The 25452-nt window shown below is 35.9% G+C and overlaps 1 protein-coding gene across 14 annotated transcripts in view; it reads left to right on the forward strand.

Annotated features, from left to right (window-relative positions):
* NRXN1 (neurexin 1) overlaps window positions 1-25452 on the forward strand; it is a 1079628-nt gene that overhangs the window by 461618 nt on the left and 592558 nt on the right. For all 14 annotated transcript variants that reach the window (XM_045827411.1, XM_045827414.1, XM_045827421.1 and 11 more), the window contains one exon: window positions 13333-13771. In XM_045827411.1, coding sequence (XP_045683367.1) covers window positions 13333-13771 — 439 coding nt within the window. The remainder of the gene's footprint in view (window positions 1-13332; window positions 13772-25452) is intronic.

Genomic DNA, 25452 nt, shown 5'->3' on the forward strand with positions numbered 1-25452 from the left:
AGCCACTTGGTGGAGGAAGAGAAAAGGCATACGGTGCCCCTTTACTTGATGAAACTGAGATGAGGTTGAGAAGATGTGCCCAGGAGCAGTGCTGACTAAGTAAAGAGGAATCAGTCAGCCCATATCCCATGGGACAATGGGGATCATAAAAACCACATCTACGGGTCTGGCATCAGTTACATGTTGAATTGGATTCCTGCTCCGTCATCTATTAGTTATGCAATTTGGACAAGATCATTAAATTCTCTGAGCCTTAGTGTGGAGATAAAAATGCCTACTTCATCAGATTGTTATGACAAATAAGAGAGTTTATGTAATGAAGCTAAAAAAAAGTGGGGCACCTAGAACGTGCTTAATGGTTAGTTATTTAGTGGTGCTATTATAATTCACATGAATATGAATCACTTCTTGGCCTTTTTGCTACAATCAAGTGTAGTATCTGTTCGTTTAGTAATTAACATTATGTCCAGCTAACCAGGGCAATTAAGAGTAAGTGGGTATAAACAGCCAACCAGAATGGACTATCTGTTGGGGCGTGTTGGGGTGTTTAGCACTGAGTTAGCGTACAAGTGCCTGAAGAGAACCCCTGTTCATTTAGCCACCCAAGAGATGGCTGACCTCCCCTTGGATCAGCATCTATGAGCTGATGAAGCCCAACCCTCTTCATTTCTGAGTAAAGCAAGAAAATGGTACCAAACAGAGAGGAACCGCACCAGCCAGCCAGGAACCTGGTCACCCAAGAATGCAGGGAGCTTCAGTAAACCAGTAGAGAAAGAAGCTACTGTTAGAGAAAATGTGAGCATGGCTGACTCAGGAAACTGTTTGTACAGAAAGGGAAAAGGTCTGGGCCACGCATGGGCTGGCAGAGTGTGGTGACCTGAGGGAAGGAGCCGGTGGCAGTGACAACTGCCACAGACCCTCCCGCCACACAAGGCTGAATATTCTTATAGTGTTGACAAGTAGGCTGGTGTGATTCATCTTGAGTCACTGCAAATACATTCTCATCCTTGTTTTCTCAAATAGTGCTTAATTTTTTTAAACTCTAATCTTCTCCTCATTTTATAGCACTACTACTGAGTATGTGTGTGTATGTCTGCATTTGTGTGTGTACGTATTTCAGTGGATTTGGGACTTTTCAGAGCCCAGAAAATACTGCAGCACATTTTCTTGTTTCCAGTTTTCCTAGAAAGTCTATCTGGTCAGCAATGCTTATACAATGTCTCGGCACCTGGCCCCATTGTTTTAAAAAACACAGCTATTTGAATATCTGATCTAGAGTCTCAGTAACTGCTGTTGCCACTTAAAAGTAATAATTATTCAATATTTCTTAATTGCAGTGAATAAATATGATACCTTTCAATCACTTATAGGTTTAGACTGATCTCCATAAGAAAAAAAATATGAGAAATTAACATAAGATTTCACTTGTTTTCATTAGCAGCTAATTGACTTTTCCGAACAATCCAGAAATTTAAGCATACTCTCCTCCTTTGAAGCAAGAAGATCCCATTTCTTTCTCTCCTGAGACTGTGAAGCATTTCTACTCCTTCCATTCACGGGCTACCTGACATACCCGGATCCAGCATCCCTTTAACCCTGTACACCAAAGTCCATTTCCCTTGGATTGTGTGGGAGCTGGTCTTCGTATTTTTTATTTTAGTGAATTTTCCTTGGCAAAGGCCCTATTCCTGCCCAGGAGCTGACTGAGCTTCCATAGAGCCAATATGTTTTTCAGTTCTCCAATCTAAGTGCTGCCAAAAATTTCCTAGCGTGTGCCATGAGAAATTCAGCAGCACATGGAATCCCATTCATTAAATAAACAGTTAACTAAGCAACCCTTGGCAAAAGGCACAAACCATCTGACATTTGAAGCACTTGGGACTTTGCAAAGGAAATAATTAAAGAGTGCATTAAGAAGTACCCCAGTGTTTAGTGGTCATAAGAGAAAAATAACAGTCCCCAATCTGGAGTCTTTATACTTTTTAGGGTTCTTGAAGTTAAAAATGAAAAACAGTTATTTATGCTCAATTTTTCAACAAACTTGAAAAAGGCTCCATACCCACCGTTATTAGCGCAAGATAGATAAAACAACAATTTGCAACAGGCTAATTTTGTCTACTTAGTATGATTACACAAGCTATCTCATTTTGTCATTTAGATGCCTTTAATAAATTTAAAGTGATCAAGCTAAGTATCCCTTAATAAATGCTATTTTTAGAAGATGGAATCTTTCAAAAGTAGAGTTCATGGAAGACAACATAATTGTGAAATTTTGAAAATATTCCCCTAAATATTAAGAATTGAGGTGATCACTTCACAGAATGCTTCTTAGCTTTTTAAAAAAGTAATCATGTATTTACTTGTGAATTTACTTAAATGACAAGCACTCCCCTCTTAAACATTTAAGATCTTACACACTTAAGACCATAATAGTAACACGAATGGCTACTCTTTACTCAATGCCCAAGACTAAGCGCTTAGTATATTATGTGCTAAAGTAATACTACAAAATAAATAGTAATAATCTCATTGATAAAGAGGGAAACTACTTCTGAGAAACTAAGGAACTTGCTCAAGACAGTGCAACTAGTTAAGTAGCTGAGCAGGAATTCAAACCTAGGAATGCAATATAGGCAAACCCAGCAATGCAATGCGTTGCCTTCAAAAAATAATATTAAAATTTCAGAGCAGATTTATACACACAACTTCTCAGGAATGAGTCTACTCTGTAAAATCTTTTCATCACAGATGCCAACAACAAGAGCATTGGCTATGCTGTGTGTCAGCTTTCCTGTTCCCTTTGAGGGCTTGCAGGTGGAGGCATGGTTGAAAAGGGAAGGCCAGCAGCTGGGGCAAGAAAGGGGATGCGTGCAATCTGAGTACAGTGATCTCCAATTAGACCACCCGACTCGCAATCTTAGGTCAAGGAGGCTTAGTAAAGAGTCCTCCAGTTTTTATTGCTGAAGGAAACCTAGCTGCCATAAAAAAGAGTCCCATCAAAGGAAAATGAAGAAATTAAAGAGTTTATTCCTGGCTTTGGAGACAGGCATTCAGATTCTGTCTTGTTTACGACTGACTGTTTCACACTACTCGCTGTGTGTCTTTGGGCGCGTGGCCTTGCCTGTTGAAGAGAGCTACATTAAAGTGGAGTCAGAAGGTGCTTTGCTTTCCCCTGTGCTGAGTCACTTGCCTGGTCCTCCAAATCTCTCCCATTGACTGGCTACCCGCTTCTGGTATTTTGATGCAAGAAGCTCTATGGAACCTTGTGATTATTGAAAATAATTAGTGTGCTAATTCACTTTTTTCTTTTCTCCAAATAATAAATAATATAATTCTCTGGCATGAGGCCAGATTCACTGATGCGTTACAATAAAAAAATTATTGTATCATTTATGGAATATAACTTTACACATAATTATAATGACACAAGTGTCATTTTATACCAGTGCTCTAACCCCTGAGCCACAGAATCACGAGTGTCATTTTAAACAAGATATGATTTCCTTTTGCCACATAAAAGTTTGTTTAAGTGAATTTGAGTGAATAATATACCACCAGCTTTGGCTTGCTGAGTTTTGGAAAACTGGATTAGAGCAACTTCAATAGTTCTGTTATATATGTTTATTTTATCCATGCAGAAAACAAAAACCTCTTTATCATACAATGTATGCATATTATTATAATAATTAATGTAAATGGCTTGGTAGGAGGGGACTAACATATTAGAACATATTATCAAGCTATGATAATTAAGTTAAACACAACTAGATCAAGGGAAAAAGCAGATTAATAAAGCAATAGAATTTACATGAAAAGAACCTATATATGTAAATATTTAGTATTGGGTTGTCCTTACAAATCAGTAGGAAAAAAAGAGGAATTATTCAGAAATTGTACTGGCTCAAATAGGTAACTGGGCAAGGGGGCCTGTCTTGTATTTTCCCTTTATAAGAAGAGACAAGTATTTTTAAAAAAGATTAAACATTATACATAGAAACACATAAATTTAAGTAATATTTTACATGAAAATATGTTTATCAGATCCCTCTTGGGAGGACTTTCTAACCTAAACAATGTTACAAACACAGTCAAATGTTAAAATTTTGGCTTATCTAAAACAACATATGTCATGTAGTTTCAGGTCAGTGGGAAGAGGACCAAATATGTAGTGAGTAGTGTTATGCCTGTATCTATATCTATTTATATACAACATCTCCATGCATACCTGTGAGCATACATCTACTAAATGGGATACTATATACTAACAGCCACCCCCTTCGATTGGTGTAATATTAGATAATGAAGGGAGTTTCTGAGGTCATGAGGCCAGGGATGCAAAAGAATGTGAGTTAGGTGATCTAGATATAACATTTGGTACCACTGTTTTATTATCAGTTTAAAGATATCATTCTTGGTTCATAGGAAAATGAGTTCCCTTAAAAATAATAATTTTGGCTATTTTTTTCTCATTGAAAGTGGCAGACAATTAAAACATTTTTGGATAAAACAGGCATGCATTGCCCTTACATCTGTCTGCTTGGAATAGAAGCTTTAAACTCTAATTTATGGGGTGATACATTCTGCAAGAGCCTGAAAGACTGATGCTGAAAATATCTTCACCGCTTAGTTGCAAAATAACAGTAAACATTGCAAGTTTATTGTTCCTAGTTAACTTTTTTAGTGTCTTTCTAAATGCCATTAGTGGGGGAAATAACTTCAATTATTTTTATATTTGAGTGTTAGCTTATTGTGAAGCTAACACAGTTTTAAAGTTAGAATTGCCTTTAAGTCATAATTCCCTTTCTGCTGTATTGCAGAAAAGAGGACTGCCCATTTGTAATTGTTCTCATAATCCTGCATCCAAGGTATAGATGGTTCATTGTTCTATTTACTTGAACGAAGTCGAAGGCACTGGACACTGAAGTCCCAGGTACTTGTTCATGATCAGAGCTTGATGCCAACTGGGACAGCCCCTTAGTTGGTCTGGGCCTCACTCTCTTCAGCTGAAAATAAGAGGATTGATCTAATCTTCAGCTTTTAAAAAATAAACTGGCATCTCAAATTTCACATTACCGACAATAGTGGTTTATTTTTCTTCATTTTTTTTCCCTAAAGCATTACTGGATTACTGATTCTTTAATGTGAGAAAATCAACAATCCTACTTAATGGAACTTGAGGGTTTTTTTTGCCATACCCATATGCCACTGAAAGCCTCATTAAATGGAGCTGTTCAGGCAGGGCCGTTTAGCTCCACAGCTAACTTGTACAGATGGTGTCCAATGTTGTCTCAGTAACTTTAGTCAGGTCGCTGATGATGGAATGAGGAAAGGACAAAAGCAAGAAGGTCTTTGTCTTTTGTTTTTACTTCTTTTTATTGATAGGATGTTATTTGATCATATGTAATTGGAATTAAGCAAAAAGATGTTTTCATCTACGTTGCTTAGACAAAATATTATTTTTCCTACCCAAATTTCAACTAATTTTTGATTTTAAATTAAATGAGTTACATTTTTCTTTATTGAGGAAGGATGCTATTTAGTTTGTTATTACATCCCATAATTAATTTTTTGGTATAGGGAATGCTGTAATTTAGGTGAAAATTTTATCTGCATGATATCTGTACATACTCTCTAAATAGGATTAAATTGTGGATTAAAAAAAGACATCTCTCTCCCAAACCCCCTAAAAAGAAATCTTATCTTTCAAAATGCCTTATGTAACTCTTCTTATAATAGGATTTCCACAATGCTAGCTATTGTTTTCAAAGCAGTATCGGGATACTTTGTGCTGCTCTTGTGCGTTTCCTACGTCTTCCTTCCTGTCTGCCACCCCTTCTCCATAGCACCCCGAGTGTCAGTCCCTACAACTGGACTCACATTGGCCACAAGTGGGCAAACTGAAATTATAGATGATAGCATCTATGGTGTGACATTCTCAGAAAAGCTAAAATCCCATTAGTCCTTCAGTCAAATTCCACAAACATTTCTTTTCATTTTTTACCTCTTCTCTGTGCTACATTCTCAGTGTAAGAAAGTTTAATTTCCATATGTAAACTTGATTTTGGGTAGAAGGAAGGCAATAATGAGTGCAATGGTTTAAGAAGAAGTGGCCCACTTGCCTCTACTCTGTATGTTTATGTTGTCATGGTGGCAGGAACATTGAAGAAAAGTTGTTTAATTTTTTACTTTTTAAAATTTCAGAATTTTTTTCTGGCTATAGCCCTTCCTTTTTAGTATACCAAGCCTATAAAGGCTAAAATTTTAGACCAAAATATTTTTAAATTCAAAATGAGTAAGACCATCTGTGTGTCTTAACCAAGAACTCTCTAATTTATGTGTGAGTATTTTTTTCTGGGCATAATGATAGCAGGTTTGACATACTTCATATAAATATATATACATTGGGTAATAAATAAACTGTGTGTATTTATGTGTGTCCACATGTAGTTCACACGTTAGCAGTATGTGAGGTCTGTCCAGAAAATATCCAGCCATGCAATATAAAAATAAAGGCATTTACTAAAGAAGATACATAGGACAATGATGCATCAGTCTCCTTCAAAGCAGGTGCCTTGGGACCTCACACAAGTTTCCCCAATCATCATCAACTGCCCTCTTGTATTTTCCTGAATCTCATAAAATCTTACAGAGGTGATTTTAGTTTGGGGAAAAACCAGAAGTCACAGGGCACTGAGTCTGAGCTGTGGGAGAGCTAAGTCACCTGGGTAATTTGATGTTTTTCCAAAAAACTCTGACGAGACGTGATGTGTGAGCAGGTATGTTGTCATGATGAACTTGCCAATCACCAGTTGCCCATAGCTGCAGCCTTCTGAATCATCCAAATAGTTTTCATGGAGGAATGTTCAAGCTTAACACAAAATTTGATGCAGATTCATTACTCTACTCACTCAATCATTTTCAGTGTCACAGCCTCACAGTACACATGCTCACTCAATTGCATCTACCACCCCCACTGACTAATACAATGAAATTGTCATTGTTCACTCATGCTTATTCCAGTCCACTCTCCTTGGCTGCCAGGTTACATTGATGTCACAAAACCTATTGTTATTATATTAACAATGGTTGGATTTTTTTCAGACAGATCTTGTATATACCAATAGCAAATTATTAAGAGAAATTAAACTGGTCTATTTTCAGTGAACCATGTTCTTATGTTGTACTGGACATGTGCACAGGGGAGGGATTGAAGGGATATTTTCTTCACTACCTTACCTAACAAGTACTTATCTGGTTAAATTGAAATTGTAGGGATTGAAAATTAATTTCAAAATAACAAATAAGTTAGTGTTGGAGATAAAAGTTATAACACATTTTTGAGCTCTTCCTTATCTGGGTCATGACAAAACAAATGCAATTTATTTCTCACTTGTTGAAGTGGCCCTTGTACTGTTCACTCACTGGCTAGCTCTTGGTTATGTTTTGAAATAATCACATTACTATAAATAGATGGTGTGCAAACAGATCACAGAGAAGAGAAAAAGAAATTAAATTTGGACACTTGAAATATTCTCATCATGTCTTAATAAAATAGAAAAATTAAATGCATTGACAACAAGCAAAAAAAACACACCAGTAGTCCTGTTAGGTAATTTTTAAACCTCATGGAATTTTAGGATGTGTGTATGTATGTGTGTGTGTGTATCCTGAATGCATATATGCATATATATGTGCATATATGTATATACATGTAAGTGTATATATAATGAAATACCTGTTGAAAAACTATATTATAGTGCTGCGAACAGAGAAATAGTCCCTCTGCTTAAATCATTCTTGAAGAGACATTTTAATTAAGAGACACATGAAAAATTCTATGAATATTTTATTCAGTTAGAGATATTTTAATGAGGACAAATGGAAGGAAAATACTGGTTTTGGAAGAATCCATGTAACTGATAACAAGGTCATCCTTCTGCAAGGTAGCAAATAGCTATTTGATTGTGAATCTCTTATTTAGCAAATGCTATGAAAAAAACAAGTGAAATTTCCTGCTGAGATGCCAAGACACAGTTTGAGGTTAACGCCATTAGATATCCAATCCAGACATGGTCATGATACAGGACTTTCAATGAGCTCGGGGGCCCCACATATTTAGTGATAGAATAGGACAACACCATCTATTTCCTAAGATGCTTTTGAGATGTAAACACATAATACATATAAATCTTCTATAACAGAGACTGGCAGAAAGTAAATGCTTCATAAATCCACACTGACCCTGGTTGTTGCAGTCGTGGTGGTAGCATCGTTGCCATATGCCACAGAAGCCCTCTCAGCTCTGAGGATGACTACTTCCCACGTATATTTCCTGGCTAAGAAACCTCACCTGCAGAGAAAGCCTGCTGCGTACTTCAAACTATGATATAAATATCAGGATGTGCAAGGAATCCCCAGTCTGCTTTGATCTCCTTAACTCTGCTACTCTATCAGTTACTTTAAAACATTGACCGGTTAGCTACCATGGCCATAGTAGCTGTTACTCTTGTTACAGTATTTGTATTCACTGCAAGAATAATAATACTGTTATTCCTAAAAATACCAAAGCATGTGTAACACCAGCTACTATTTACTTGAGCACTTACTCTGTGCCAGGCCCTGTTCTTAACACTTTCATTGAAATATAATTTATTTCTTATAATAACCATAATGCAGTAGATAATATTATTCCTTTTTACAGATAAAACTGGGCATCTGCAACATTGAAGGACTTGCACAAAGTTGTAGGGTTGCAAGTGGGTGAGCTGAAATCCTCTCTGAGATTTCACTTGAGAACCAGAGTCCTAGTCCTCACTTGTTACTGTTCCTAAGAATGGAAGAGAAAACCAAGACTCGGATCCAAACAGGTCATCTGTGTTCTCTCAGGGACAGTCATAACAAAGTCTAGATCTCTACGTAGATCTTTGATTCAATTACCACTGCTCAGTTCACCACTCTGCATATTCTCAGAGTTAAGGTATGAAAAGCCTTGATCAACGTATGCTAATTAGTTTAATTAAGTCAAGGTCCTCATTGAAATTTCTAAATGGAAACATGTTTATAACAACCAAAAAAGCCACCTGAGTGGCAGGTGTTTTCCTACTGATCTACTGATTTCACACACTTTCACTTCCTATGGGAAAAGCCTTATCTATCAGCTTCCAGTCCAACACCATCTGTGCAAACCTCGGGTAGATATAGTCCTTGAGGCATGTCTGTGTACCTAAAGGTGCAGTGAACATTCTCTTTACTAATGGATTAGTGTTTTGATATGTCTCAGAACAGAGAACAATGCCCTGACATCAAAAGCTCAAATGGAAAAAGTACAGAAAAAGAAAGAGAACAAGAGGCATCTTTTACCTCCGCCCTAAGTTACATAGACTGGGGGGGTGGGTATGGGGGGAAGCTCTAGGATTAATGGACGTGAGCTGCCTTTCCTTTCTAGATGTCTGTTTTAGCAATTAAGAAACTGAGACATAGTGAGGTTCGGCAACTTGGCGTAGGTAATCACCTTGTGATTAAACTAAGTCTGTATCCAGACTCTCAAACTTCTATTCTTTACCCTGTATATATGTCAAGACTTTTGAGGGTTGTTATCAAGATCAAACGAAATACTCAGTGACTGTCTATTTCATATTTCAAGCATAAAATACAAACATATTACTCCTATTCTTCCACATTTAAGTGTGAGGGACATTTCTAAAATTCTAACCGGTGTTGGAGGAGAGGGGGAAGTTCATGTAGCAGTGTGCGGAAATTATATGGCAGCTAAACCAAAACAACCCCCAGCACCCCCCACCAAAACAGCAAATAGCAAATAAGTGGCAGAAAAGCCTCAGACCTCTTTTTTGTATATTTCTATTCCTTTGGGAATTATGATAAAAGCTCATGAAATTTTAACATTTTGAGTTACCCTTCAAAAAAATCAATATTCCAAAAAATACCTGGATTCTATAATAGATTCAAGTTAGTATACAATAATATCATCACAATTGTTAAGATGTTAGAGTATAATAGAAATTTGTTGAAACTATTAAATAAATTACCACTTTTGATGTAAATAGGAAAAAAGATATATGGATAGTTGTAAATGAGACACATTGTAAAAAAGAAGAAAAAAAAAGCCTACATGAGAATTTTTAGAAAATTTGGAGTGGTTACTGGAAATTCCTTATTTTTGTAATTGAAGTATATTCAGGTCACTTTAAGATAAGTCTAACTTTAGAAAAGCAGGGTGATTATGAAATCTGGGTCACATGAAGTAATAGTGTGGAGCTGAGAGCTATCACCTTGTCTATCCAAAATTGCTTTCCTGTCTTCTAGAGTTGCCTTTCAAAGAATATAAAATGAGAAGGGAAAAAAAATACATTGTATTTCTCCTCAACATAGTTCTTCTAGGAAAATGATTCGACCTCTGGAGAATTTTAACTCAGGTGGTTTTCACTGGAAAAGTAATTTACACCCTACAAAATGAGTTTGAAGGTGAAATTTTTTAATACATAGGCCAGCTTTCCATTTATAACTGAACATCCACTGGAGTTTCTACATTTTCCTAGAGAAATAGGCTGAAAATAGTAACTAGTTTATGGTATTGATCCACAGTCCACATCCTGTTGTATTTTACCTATATTTGTAAATAATATTATTAATAATAGTCTGTGATATGGCAACATGATTAAATTAAAGGAAGAATTTTATTCAACTCTCACCAAATATTTATTGTGTTCCACTTTGTGTCAGGTGCACTGATCTTGGTGCTGGATTGTAGTGAGCAGGGTCCCTGCCTACACAAAGCATAGAATATGGTGAAGATTAATTTTCCTCTTGGGGGTGAGTGGAGGGAGAGTGCAAGGCCTCTGTGTAATATGATCAAGGCAATCCCTATTTTTCTTCTCCATCTCCCTGAACCTTCCTAGCACCAGGGCACCTGGTTCTCTCATGGCGTTATTACTCCCTCACTGAAATCACCACCTAGATTTGTCCTACCCCACATCTTTCAGCTTTTTGGTAGCTGGTGTGGGACTCATGTGGCAATACACCCACCCTTAAACTCATTGCTTGTGTTAGAAATACCCAATTCCATAGCTGTGTTTCTATTGCACAGGCAATGTCTTAGCACAGATTGGCATCCTCCTCCTCATCATTTGGATTAGGAAATACTCGTTCCTACTAATATCTATATCATAAGAATTTTTGAATATTAAAATATAAATCACAAGTGAAAATGAAAACCAGTTTGGGGTAGCTTGAACATTATGCTGACGGGTATAAAAGATGGAAATTATGTGTGGGAAGCATTTTCTCCACCTAAAGATGCCAAAAGAAAGGCAATCCTGAATTGATTTTCCCAACACTTTATAGCTCTTTCATTTTCTCCAGGAAGTATACTTAAGATTTAATCTAATTCCTTTTTGTTATTGCTTAAGTTCATTTTCTCTTCTTTTGTTGTCAATAGATGCTTGTTAAAACATTATATGTATTTGTTCAAAGAATAAGGGATATACTATTCTTTATTGTAATCCTCCCTCAAGATAAAAGTAAACTGAAACACTAGGACTAGCATTTGAAATGTGTGACTTATTTAGTTGGCATGAATCAAGTATAAAATACTAATTACGTGAGTGTGCTTAATTTATAAATGTTTCCTTATAATGGATTAATTTAGAACTAGTATCTCTGAGTCTACTTAATAAAGGATTAATGGTATTTATTATTATGCAGTTTGAAGAAGTTGATAATTTTACCATGTGCCTGACATTAGATTGGTAGTCTTTATATAGATTTTTACATTTACATGCATTATCTTCTTTAGTCATTATAATCACCCTATAAGGTATGATCTCCCTATAAAGGAGAAAAAGAAGTCTTAGAGATTATTCAACTGGGTAATGCTGGTTCTGGAATTTGAACATAGGGAGTCCAATACTAGAGCATGCACTCTTAATCACTCTGAAAATTAAAGTATCCATCAACACATCATATCACGAAACTTGTTAACAACACTACCTCTTGGCTCAGTTGGCCTTGAATTTGGATGAATTAACTACTGTATTGACCTGGTTAACTTTGCAGCACTAATCAGACTTAGGCTTTCTTACTCTTTCTGTTATATAAATGTACTTTTACACATTGATAAATGAGTTTAGAACCTGAATGTTACTTGCTGTGAAGTTTTGAGTGCCCTCTTAAAAGAATTTAGATAGTTATCTGGATATAGTTAGCTAATTTATCCTTATGTCAATATAGCCTACATTTTTTGGGAAATATAATTATCCATAAATGCATTTTGTAGAGAAAGGGTATGAATCTCTCTTTATCCTTATGTCAAAATAGCTGCAAATTCAATAAAGGGCCGTGACAGCAGATGCATGACACTCTGAGCCCTGCCAGGGGACTTGTCCAGTGTTCTGTTTGGAGTACAAAAGAGCCCTCGGACTGGCAGTCAGAGCCACCCACACTTCAGATGAAGTGCTTCGGAAAATGAGAGTATAGGACAAGCTTTGTTTCCCATCTGTTTATATTCAAAGTGAAAGGGAACACGAGTAATGCAGCTTCAGTAGATCTAGAATAAACAACATGTTCCAAAGTTACATGACATTATTCAAACAGCTATTAATGTAGGATAGGGCAAGAGAGAGCTTCTGCATCTTAATTGTATTTTATGATTTTTCTGAGAAAATGTAGGATGTTTTTCTACCTCAACTTGTAGCTGTCTTATAAATAATATATACAGGATGGGGCAAGAGTAGATTTACAGTTGTTTGCATGGAAATAATACCATAATTAATAAATGATAATATAAGAATAAACTCCCTTTTATGTACTCACAATTGTAAACGCCTTTTTGCCCCACCCTGTATATTACCATGGATATAGAGACCATAGAAGAGATCCTACATTTGGGGGGACTGTTATACAAAAGTTTCTGATTTCAAATACTTTAGTGATAAGAAAGCTGAAAAACCTCAATACTTATATTTAATAAGCAAAGTATAAGAGCCAACTAATGAAAGCAAATGGTCTTTATAAATTCAAGTCTGCACATGCTTGAGGTACAATCTCTCTGCAGATTCATTCATATTATTTGAGTTCACTACAGGCAGTTTGTGTGTATATGCCCAAATTATTTGAATGACATTAGAATGGAATGGTTACTGCTCAATGAATTGATACTTGAATTTTATCTGACAGAAAAAAAAAAACGTCTTATACATACAGAGGTACTAAACCTTGTGTTCCTTTTCATGATCTACTTGGCATTACATAAGCTGATCACGGATTCTAAATATTAAAATATGAGCCTTGTTTATCACTGCTCTCCTCTGCCTACAGGTTGTATACAAAAATAATGATGTAAGGCTGGAATTATCTCGACTCGCCAAGCAAGGAGATCCTAAGATGAAGATCCATGGAGTAGTGGCATTTAAATGTGAGAATGTTGCAACTTTGGACCCCATCACCTTTGAAACCCCAGAGTCTTTCATCTCTTTGCCTAAATGGAATGCAAAGAAAACAGGCTCCATATCATTTGATTTCCGCACAACAGAGCCAAATGGACTCATCTTATTTAGCCATGGCAAGCCACGACACCAAAAAGATGCCAAGAACCCACAGATGATAAAGGTTGACTTCTTTGCTATTGAGATGCTGGATGGCCACCTCTACCTCCTCCTAGACATGGGGTCAGGTACAATAAAAATCAGAGCCCTACAGAAGAAGGTGAATGATGGAGAATGGTATCATGTGGACTTCCAAAGAGATGGCCGGTCAGGTAATTTATCTGTTTCTTATGCTCTTTGCTGGAACACCCCCTCCACCCTCCTCCATTCCTAAGGCATTAAAACCAAGACATATTTAAGACTTTTTACATTTCTGTCTCTAGGGTAAGGGAAATTATCTGTTAATTAATCATCATAGTTGGGCATCAAACTCCAAATGCTCAAATGGCTTCTTAAATGAATATTTATTGGATAATCAAGTGCCAAATCTTGCAAGAAATTTTACCTTAAATTTACAATGAGAAAATTTAGTTTTCTGGCATTACCAATTATCTGTTACATTATTGGGTGTTTGGAGGTACCTGAAATTACAAATATGAAATATGAAAATATAAAATGATCCATACAAAAAGATCCTTAGTTTAACATAGCACACTTTTTATCTTGTGGCTTGGGTATACAAAATACTTTAATCAATACAGCTGGGTTTCAAGGACCCTGGCAAAACCACTGCCTTCCAAATAGCTTTCCTTCCTAGTGGGAGCTGTGTGGAATCCACCAACAGGGATTCACTCCTCTGGTTTCTTTTCGCTGCACCTTTTCTCTGACAGTGTGTGTATGTGGCAGGGAACAGAGGGACTTGGAAGGAAGGCCTAAATGAATAACGTTCCTTTACTCTGAAATTTTGGAGTAGACTGAGAGACATAGGAATATGAGCATCACTAGGACTGAGGGGAAAAAATCACAGCATTTGTGAAAGATGAGAGAAGGGGATGGAAGGAAGAGGCAATTTGCTTTTGTATATATGACTATATATTAATTTTTAAAAAACTTTCTTCACTTTCTGCTCCCATACTCTGATTGGGTCTTTCACCTACAAATCAAATTATGTTTTTATAACAAAAGACAAACTGAATTTAGACCTGACTACTCTCTTCCTATCCCTCCCCAACTATCTCATTTACATGTATACTATACCATCCACTCTGGATTTTTACCACTAAATAGCAGTGGAAACTTGGCCAAGGCATTGGTGGGGTGGGGAACAGAGAAGCTGAATTTCTTACTGTGTAAAATATACTGAGAAGGACCCAGTTTCCCTGGATTCCACCCCAATGAAGTAGGATTGATGACAATGGGGCCTAGGATTCTTTTTTTTTTTAAAGCTTTCCAGGGGATTTGATGATCAGCCAAATTTGGAGACCACTGACCTGATGACTCTTACTGCTTCTTTCATATCCAGTAATCTGTAATTAGGACCCTATTTGATAAGGCCCATGCTGAAGTCCCGGGGCTGGCCCTTCCTTCTCACACCCCTTTCATAGGCTTCCTTATCACTTGTTTACTTCCCTGCAACAGAAAAGTTCCTAATTTCATGATTATTTATGCCTTGTTTTCCTGTTTATCGTGCAAGAAGATTGTGTTTACCTTCTTAGAAATATCTTTTTTCCCCAATAAAGAAATCAAATGTATGAAAATTAGGAGGGAGCTGGGGATAAAGGAAGGGCATTGAAGGAAGGTCAGCACCCATTGCCTTGATCCCCAAGTATCTCAGACACTCTGTTTCTAATTCCTCACTCCCTGGAAATGTTGGTGTTCTTCCACTTCCCTAAGAAGTCCCTGGGAATGGTTAGTTCACATCTATGCAATTTGTGCTATGCTATCCTTTTTTCTCCAGTGTCTTAGATGATTCAGAGTAGCCAGCAAAATATATATTTATATTTTTTGTCTGCTGTACTATACTGATCCCATGAGGGACGGGATTCCTCTTTGCCTGATTTCCACTGAGAAGAGTGCACTGATGGGAATGCAGAGGCAGCAATAGTGGGCCACCCTTTGGCTCCTTTCAGTCTGTTTCTACCAGAGTTAGAAGTTAATTTGCTACATACGAGCTTTGTAAACAGACAACATAAAAAGAGGATGGGAACATTGGTTTTGTAATACTAAGCTGTGGATATTAGAGTTTGACTTAAAGTGCATCTAGAATAAAGTTTGAACTGATTTTTGAGAGTATGTATGTTGTAGTCAGACTTTATTACAATCTAAATAAATCGTAACTGATCAGATTTAGTGGACATCTTTTAGAAGATCATAAAGGTAAAAAATTCCATACTTCAGATCAGTTGTATTTCATTCACCTAGAAATAAGGTATTTTGTAATTATATGAAGAAATACATGGTTAATGTCAAAATTTTAAGAAGTGTAAAAGAACGTAAAAAGAAATACAAAACAACCCATTATGTATTTGATAGTGATGACTTATACCTGGATATTTATTTTATTTTTTATATAATATTAATTTCAGGTGTACAACATGGTGATTATAATTTGCATACCTTACAAAGTGATCACCACACTAAGTCTAGAAACCATCTGACTTTCTAGTCTTAGGCAACAATATACTCTAATTAGTGTCCCCAAGTCCTTTGGACGACCTATTACAATTAAGATTAGATAAATACCTTAATCTGCAAGCGGAATAAAATCTACTTTTTCTGTCCAAGTCCTTTAACATTCAAATTACCAATAATTTATTAGCTGTCCTCATTATATCCTCATTAGAAAAGGTCAAAGCAAAGAATATCTACTTTAATTTACAAAGTTCAGTGCTGGATAGGAAGAAAATAGAGATGCCTTAAAAGAATGTTATGAAAGAAAAAAATTAAACATGATATTTTTGTTGGAATCCAATGGAAAAGTAAAGTTACTATGCTTAGTGGTGTTTTCATGGCAGAGTAATTTTATGTGATTACAGTATCAGATTAGTAAATTGGAACAAACAATATAAAAACCATAACTTATACACTAAACCAAGTTCTGCCTTTTATTAAATTGAAAAAAAAAAGAGAGCTCATATTATGTCAGCCAAGCTTGAGGGAGTTTAATGTAATTTTGATAACTACAACTGTTAATATGTTATGTATAGTATTTTAATTAAGTTCTATATTTATACACTATATTGGTTTGGTATAAAGTAACCTTTTAAAGATTGAATGAATAGCTATACTAGGTTTGATTTTATTTAAAGGATATTTTTGATTTAGGCTGGTAAAATACAAAGATTTATATACCTCAGTTAAAACTAAGAACACAGAATTTCAAAGAATAACTTAATTTATTTTTCACATGAGTTGTATTCAGTTATATAATGTGGGTAAGTAGCACTGTCATGACAACAGGGTAGTGTGTGATGCTTTCTGACTCATGAACGATGAAGGTCATATCTATTGATTTGCCTGGGATACTCCTTAGTATATTTAAACATGTCTAATGAGCCATATTTTTTCCGTTAAAGTGGAAAGAGCCCAGACCTAAGAGTTGTTCTTTCTGCTATTGATCATATTAAAGTAAGTAGGAATGACAGCCACTGCCATTAATTTTATGCCAGTAATTTTGGTTATGTTGGTTGGAGATAAGGTTAAAACTGTATTTGGTGGGCAGACTGATTTTTAAAATATTTTCCAAAGAGTTTATAATGGAAACCCATGTATAAGCATTAATGTCTTGCTTATATTTAAATTCACATGCCCCAGTACTTTCTTGTGCAATAGAAGTTGCTCAATAAATATTTGTTATAAGATAAAATAAAAGAGAAAAACATGTGAGTGGCTGAGAGCCAACCCATCCCTAATAACTTAAAATAGTAGTATCATCCTTACATTTGAAGAATAATTGCATTCTTTTAGTTGTAAATGTAACTTTAAAGGAAATGCACTACTTCCTGAAAGCAGTTGCACACTAAACTGTAGGCTAACAGGTCACGTCCTTCTTTTAAGGGTACGATACCATCCTCCAAGCCCAGAACCTCCCGCTCCCCCCAAAAATGCTGGGAGGAAGTTAAACATTTATTAGAGAACAGTTGTGAGCTCAGCACAAAAATGACAAGCTTTTATGAGAACAGAGCTGCTAATCTTGCTTGTTCATGAGATTCCCATGGCATTTTGCAAATATGTACGTAGAAGGAAAATTAAGCATGAGGGAAGGCTTTCACACCATTTTGGGAACTGGGATATACAGCCACAGTAAGCGTGTTAGTGACAAGAAAGATAGTCACCAGAATGTCTGTCTTTCTGATGGTTTGCTCTTCAGTCCTTTATTTGATAAAAGATTAGAATATGAGCCCCTTGTTTGGTGAGAAATATTGCCTTCATCTGAATACTTTTGTAGAATTCATTTTCAAAACATTAATTGTACTGGGTTATGTGTCCCTGCTTCTATTCTGAGACATGGGAGAGAGAAGAGCACTTTAATTCCCACACCTTGGCTGATATTGTTTGCACAGCTGTTCTCTCAGTACAACGTAGTTTCTTTCATTGCCTGCTTAGTCTATGACAAGTGACGTGGGAGGCCAAGTGGGCTGAGCCATGAATGGCATTTTCAGATCTTACACTAAATTGGGGAAGGAGGGACCGTACAAAGTCCAGGCATGATTTTGTGGATCAGAGTGTGTGGCTTGAGTATTGCAAAAAGTGGATGTCCTCCCAGGGTAGCTTAGCTACTTAGAGCAAAAGCCCTAAGTTACTGAGTTAATAAATATGATTGAAGAGGCTCTTTCCTCTGCGAACTTCGCAGGACTTAATGACCCCTCCTCCCTTTCTAGGGTTACCTTTTCCTTCTATTTTGTTCCCAAACTCAACATGAAACCACTGCCCAGGTATTTAGCTAACGTGTGAATTGTGTTAAAATTAGGATGAGGTTAATGACTGTTTTCTAGGGCCTTAGTATTTAAATTTGTGTTAAGCTCTTTGACCCAGTCAAGGGTATCCTCTCAAGTATTTTCATAGCCAACTGCTATGCATTTTTTTTTGTAAACCACCATTACACACTGGAATCCAAGAGAAAAGTCATTATTCTTGTCAAAATCTGCTAGTGTACAGCAGGGTACAGCAGATTGTAATAGTGGTTATTCATGGGTAAGCCTGCATTTAACAGCTAAGAAGCCATTGAGATTTGAATTGAAGTCATAGAGTTCCAGTTTAAGAACTAGAAATTACAGTGGGAAAAGCACAAGGCTCTCTCCAGAGCACATAATTAGAGGTTTACAGTAATCGCTATTTGATGTGAACAGCACTCTCCAGCTATCTATTACCAGCACTGATTTCTATGTATAGCATTTATGAATCACCACACTTGGACATTTCTACTTGAACAACCATTAGACTATTTCTCTGTTTAGATCTTGATTTGAACTTGCCCTCTGTCTATAATCATTCCTCCCATGCCTCTACCTAGTGGCTTGTTGTATACATTGAAATCAGTTTAAGTAAATTTATAATACTCTGTTTTGCATCTATGTCCATAAACCACTCCCCATCAATGGGAGGCCTGAAATACCTTAGTGATAATTTATCAGTTATTTGACTATTCTGATGACTAGATGGAATCAACTTTGCATAAAATTATCATATTAAATTTTATTAATTCATGCTTATATTTATGTATGTATTCTGATAATACTTAGAAAGGAAAAAGTTATCTATTGTTTTCACTGCTCAAAACATTTTCAGTTTTGCACTTTTATCCAATCTTTGTAAACAGGTACATGTATTTTATACAGGTGCAATTACAGTATCAACATAATCCTTTAGGCTATTTGTTTCAATGATGTCATAAACTTTTTTTTTGCTCAAAAATATCTAAGTAACAACACTTATTCTCTGGGAGCTATGAGAACAGCATCTAAGACTCAAAGCAGAGCTTTGTAGAGGCACCTTAATGAAGCTCCCAGGCTTGTAGGTCTCAGTGTATTAACTTGTTGATAGAAAAAAAAAGTCACAGAGACAAATATTGACACTATTCATCTAAGAACTACCCAGGGGACTTGACTACTTTACCCCACAGTAGAGATAGGAGACAGGTCATCATAATTAAAATGAGAGAGGGTGTCAGACCATCCTAGCATATACATTGCCTTACCTCTTGTACTCTCCCTGTTCAGAAATCCTGTTCTCCACTCCTTTGACAAAGTTTTAGTTCTCATTGTAAGTTTGCTTGCAGTTGAGGGACAAAATAGATCAGTTATATAGATATGAGTATTCAGGCCCCATACTAATTTAATTTCCCTTCATAAATGTATAACTAAGCATTGGATCATAAATTGGCATCTCATAATGACAGAGTTACATAGGAAGCATGCCATATCCTGTGGTAGTTAATTTCTTACAGAGATTTTATCACTTAGCATTGTTATTTTATACATAGATTTTGTGGGCTTGGTAAGTGTCAGTCAAAGCCTGGGAGATGGAAAGTTGCTCTCTAAATCTACCCGATGTCCTTTCTGGGCTTACCAGGCTCAGGGGCAGCCTGGCCTATGGTGTCAGGTGTCAGGTTCGCCCTCAGGAATTGGACAGTTATTTGACATCCCCCAGCCACAGTGACCTGCTCTGTGAAGTGGCAATCTGTGGGACTTCTGCAAAATAATATTTTAATTGCTACAAAGTATGTCACTTGATTGATACTTACAATTTCTGACCATTGCGTGTGATCCTTTTAACCTGTTGTCTGTACATGTAATTTTATTCAGAGAAGCCTATTTTTAAAATTCATATGTATGTATATGTTGCTGTGAGTATGTCTGTGTCTGTGTATATGTGCATGTGCTTAATACATGGCATATATATATAACATAAGTGCATGCTGTTGATGAAAATGTGTAGGCCATTCAAAAAGTGGGTGAGTAAAATGTTTTCATTTGCCACACATTCCCCTCACTAATTCACTGCCTCCTGCACCGGTAACCACTAAAATAATTGGGTGTTAAAAAATTCTCAGGTATTTTCTGATGCATCAATATATCTATAAATATATTGATGCATATAAAATAAGTGTAGAGTTTCTTTTTAACATAAATCAGATAATTTTCTACAATCATTGGGTGACTTGAAAAATCTACTAACTTTTTCGATGCCACTTTTTGTAGAGCATTGTATAATCCCTTAGCTTGAACATATCAATGCATATTTACTTCATTATTTTTCTATTAATGGGCATTTAACCTTTTCAATTTTTTAAAGTATTGTACAGTTTTAAACTAATTTATAAAGGAAGTCATCCATTATATCTTTATACATATGGTCAGAATCTTGTTGAATAGATTCTAAGAACTGGAACCACTGGATTATTTGCATTGTAATTTTGGAAGGTTATGGCAGGTTATTTTGCTAACCAGCTATTTAAATATACACTCATCTCTAGTATATAAGGTCCCCTTTTCCTATCAGTCTTTTTCAAATTTTTACATTTCACTCCAAAATTTAGTTCTCACATATTACTTTAATTCCCCCAATTTCCAGCTTGTGGGCAAATCCAAGTAAACAGAAAACATATAGTAATATGCAAAAAATAATATTTAGACTGTATTTTATTTGGTTTTCAAATAAAGTTCATTTTAGTCACTATTATAAACCTAATGCATGACAAGTTCTTTTCTTAAGAGAAAATTGAAAGGAAGGAAGGAAGAAATTACCCACTCATAATTCCATTACTCTAAAACTTCCACTGTTAGTTATCATTATTTTTGTTCTATCTATATTATGGGAATGATTATATATTTTGCATTATACCATATAATAGAATATGAATTTTACAAGTAAATTTTTACATTTGCAAGATCTGATTCTCTTCTGCAATGAGAGGGGAATCAGAATTATAGATAGATAAAATTATTTCAAGTAGTAACTTCAAAAATTGTATTCAAAAAAGAACGATAGTGACCATCCAGCCAATTCTTTTATTTTGCATTAAGAGCCACATTGAGACCAGATGAATCTGTTATTTAGCTAAACTGGCTAGCTAGTTAGTTACAAAGCTAGAGCATGAAAATTGGCTTCCTCTGGCCAAGCAAAAGCATTTCCCATTATGGAGCACTATTTTCTACCTCCTTACTTCCCAGTCATTTAAACTTTTATAGTAATTTAAAACTTGAAACCAAATTGAGTTATTGTAAATCTCACCTTCACTTCATGTTTCTCCTCACCATGTAAGCTTATCATCTTGATGTGGAGTAGCCAAGAAAAATCGGATGGAAAAAAAGAAAAGGAGTGGAAACTAACAGGTTATAAATACCAGATCAAATTGTGAAGTTGATTTCACTGTTATAATGAAGAACAGTTTTCAAGTTTGTCCCCTTATACGTATACTGTTACATAAAATGTGACTTTATTATTTATGCTTATAAATATTCTTTTTTATTTAATATTTTTTATTTTAATTGTTGTTGCAGTACAATTTTCTATCTTTTACTCCCATCCCAACCCACCCACCCAGCCCTCCCCTCCTCCCTCCCATTTTCACCCACCCCTTATGCTTATAAATATTCTTAAATACAGGGTGGGGGGAAATAGTTTGTGAGTACAGGAAATAGAAGTTGTGAGTACATGAAACAGTTTATTCTTGTATTATTATTTATTAATCATTGTATTATTTTCCAATGAACAACTGCAATCCTAGTTTTGCCATACCCTACATTTTCCTGTTTGTTTATCACCTTGGTTTTACCTTTTGCATATGTCATGAAAACAACCAAGTTTAAATGTTAATATGTTAGTGTTATTTCTACATTAATATTATAAAACTTGTATATACAAATATGTTTGGTTTTAGCTGACATTTTATTTGTTTAAAAGTAAGATAATACAGCAGGGTACTTTATATTCTCAAATATTGAAGCATAAAGCACTGATCCAAATAAGTCCCCTGACATGACTATCCTCTACAAAATTTAACAGCTCAAAATATAACAGTGTTTACATGAAATGTTTAATTTACCAGAAACTTCAAATGTAATTTATAGGGGAAGAAGATAGAATATATGAAACAGTCGAACAGTTCTAAAGATAACAAGAATATTTGTAGTTACTGCAAAAAATAGTATAATATATCCAGAATTTTGTTTCCTCTTAAAAATTTATTTATATATCTTCATACCTCAGCCTTTGGGAAATTCTCATTTTCCATTGATATATACAGCTGTGGCAACTACTCGATTTTCTTCCATTATTAATGATTAAGGTTTAAATATTCATTTTATGTTTCCTTTTTAACTACTGTCTTTATAACCCAATTATGATAAAATAGGTGCTTGGAACCTTAATATTGAAATTTCACATTGCTCATATTTGTGTGTTAAATTGACTTAAATGAATTAAGTGATTCTGTGATGAATCTTCAGCTTAAGTGAAAATATTCTTTGATTCTTTTCAATAATAAAACCATTAAGGAATTTAGGATTCAAATCCCCTATCAGAAATGTGTGTATTTCAGATTTTCACATGTATGGGCTAAAATATTAATATATATCTGACTCAGTAGTAAAATATATTTGTTATTTTAAATAAAGTTGTTATTCTGTGAATCTTGAGAATATAAAATAATTGTTTCCATTTTTATTTAAATTAGTAGTATACTTTCTTTTCCTTCACCAGGAAAGCTTTACAAGGACTTCCTTTTAAAATATAAGTACATATGGATTGGCAAAGCATGTGGAGAAAATAGTTGATTTTCAGTTATAGTTGTTTTATTCTATTATGTTTGTGTGCAGAATATTCCAGTGAATGATGCCTGATACATGCATATGCTGGATGTGAGTCTTTACCTTAAGTCCAGGACTAAATTAAAGCTTGAGTTCCCCTTGGGTCATATTTGGGTTGAAGTTGTATTATAATCCTTTTGCTTTCTTTCCCATCTTTCATTGCTTCTTCCTCCCATGAAAGTTCTAAAATTGTCTAAGGGATAACAAGGAGCTATAGGGAAAACATCCTTATCCTTATGACAGTGACCTCTCAGTCAGTGTTTTTACAACCTGTTAATTGGTCCTGAAGCGAATTTGGTAGGTCATGTCTAGCATTTGTATTAATAAAATTATATAATAGAAAGAAAATATCAGATTGCCTCTGAGGTAGTAGAGTTAAACATTTTTCTATTAAAATGTGTTTCTGGGTGTGTATCTGTGTATGTAAGCATGTGTGAGCATGTGCACTGGGCCATATGTGAACTATTGGAAAACTGCAGATTGACTTTAGGTGTTGTGGTCCAAAAACTCTCATCTAATCTGAAAGTTATAGTAAATATCTTCCTCTGGCCACAACAAGTACATTCATGAAAGTGTATCTGGATTTCTTGCAATACATTGTTCAAAACAGGCCCTCAAACACTATAAATAAAAGCCAGAGACCCAGTCACTCCATTCTCACCATCAGACAGACTGTGCATGGATAATTGTCTGATGCACCTGGCAGCACTTTGCTCCCAGAGTGTAGACACGTTGAATATGGAAACTGCATGGTGTACTGGGCTACGGGTTATTCAGAGGAGTCAGGGAGAGTGGGTGCTATGCCAGTCAGTGAATTCCCTCATTTGAAGAATTTCTCAAGCATCCTCCTACTGACAGACTTAGAACTCATGAATAAGAACACTAGTTTTCCAAGTGGTTTTTGTTTTTTGTTCCCTGAGCTGAAGCAAGCTTATCCATGAATAAAATGGGTATATGGGAAAAGTTGCATATTTTTATTTATTTATTTTTTTAAAGATTTTATTTATTTATTTTTAGAGAGGGAAGGGAGGGAGAAAGAGAGAGAGAGAGAAACATCAATGTGCAGTTGCTGGGGGTCATGGCCTGCAAAAAGTTGCATATTTTTAAAAACATATTCCCAGTCTTGTAAAACTTTGTTATTGTTCACTTGCTCTGTGTCTTTTAACAACTCTCTCTCTGAATATTACACATTCATGTCCAGCAAGCCTTCTTGAACTAATTGGAAAGCAGGGGTGGTGCACGTTTAGCCTAAAAACATTAATCAATATGGTCACTGCATACAGCTCTTTGCTTACCATGTTTGATATGGGGTTTGTTTTTAATGTTCACCTTTTCTTTTGTCATTTACACTTACCCTGTTTCATCATTTTCTAACTTAACATGAACTGCTGCAGACAAGGGGGATGAGTTATTAACCCACTTCTTATTTTGGACAGTTAAAAATGCACATAATGAAACTATTTACAAAAGTTTCACCATTGCCTTTCAAAATTATATATTTCATTTCCTCCAAATAGAATGCTTTATCTTTTTCTACATAGGATCTTAAGCCACATCTATGCTGCAAAATGAGTTTTCCTCTAGATGCTTGCACAGATGTGAACAGTGAAAATGAGCACTTTGTCGTTCTCCTTCTGTCCTGCCTCCTTCTGAAATACCTATTACACTCCCTTCTTTGGGAGGCCAAAATAGCAATACCTTTGAGTGTTTCTCCCCTAGGAGCTTTCTTCACTCCTTTCTGTGCAAGTCTAGAGAGACAAATGTCTTCTTGATAGCTTGGCCACCTGCACAGTCTCTGTCAGCAGCTCCCATGCCCTCCTCCCTCGAAAACACAGATCCCATTACCCTGCCTACATTGAGGAGTGTCCCTTCTGCTGGGATTTGGGGTGCTCCTGGGCATAATACTGAGACTGGCAGCCCTGTGTCCTTAGTTAGATGCAGGTTCACATTCATCACAGGCCATATTTTCATTTGGGGAGGGTCTTAGGTATTCCATGAAACACCTGAAATGCATCTTCCTACCCATGCTACACTTTCCTTGCCTGTCCCTACTTGTGTACCTGTCTTGTCTTCAGGCTTCTCCTGTGTGTCTGCCCCTAAACCCCGAGGCTCTGTGTCAGCGGCTGGCACCGCAGCAGACATTTTCTAATCCACTTTCTCTCTTTAGGTTCCTGCTGTTCTGTCCCATGGTCCGGACCTGAAAG

The sequence above is a fragment of the Phyllostomus hastatus genome, unplaced genomic scaffold (genome assembly GCF_019186645.2).
Source record: "Phyllostomus hastatus isolate PE091 unplaced genomic scaffold, TTU_PhHast_1.1 phas_scaffold_78, whole genome shotgun sequence".
Lineage (NCBI taxonomy): Eukaryota > Metazoa > Chordata > Mammalia > Chiroptera > Phyllostomidae > Phyllostomus > Phyllostomus hastatus.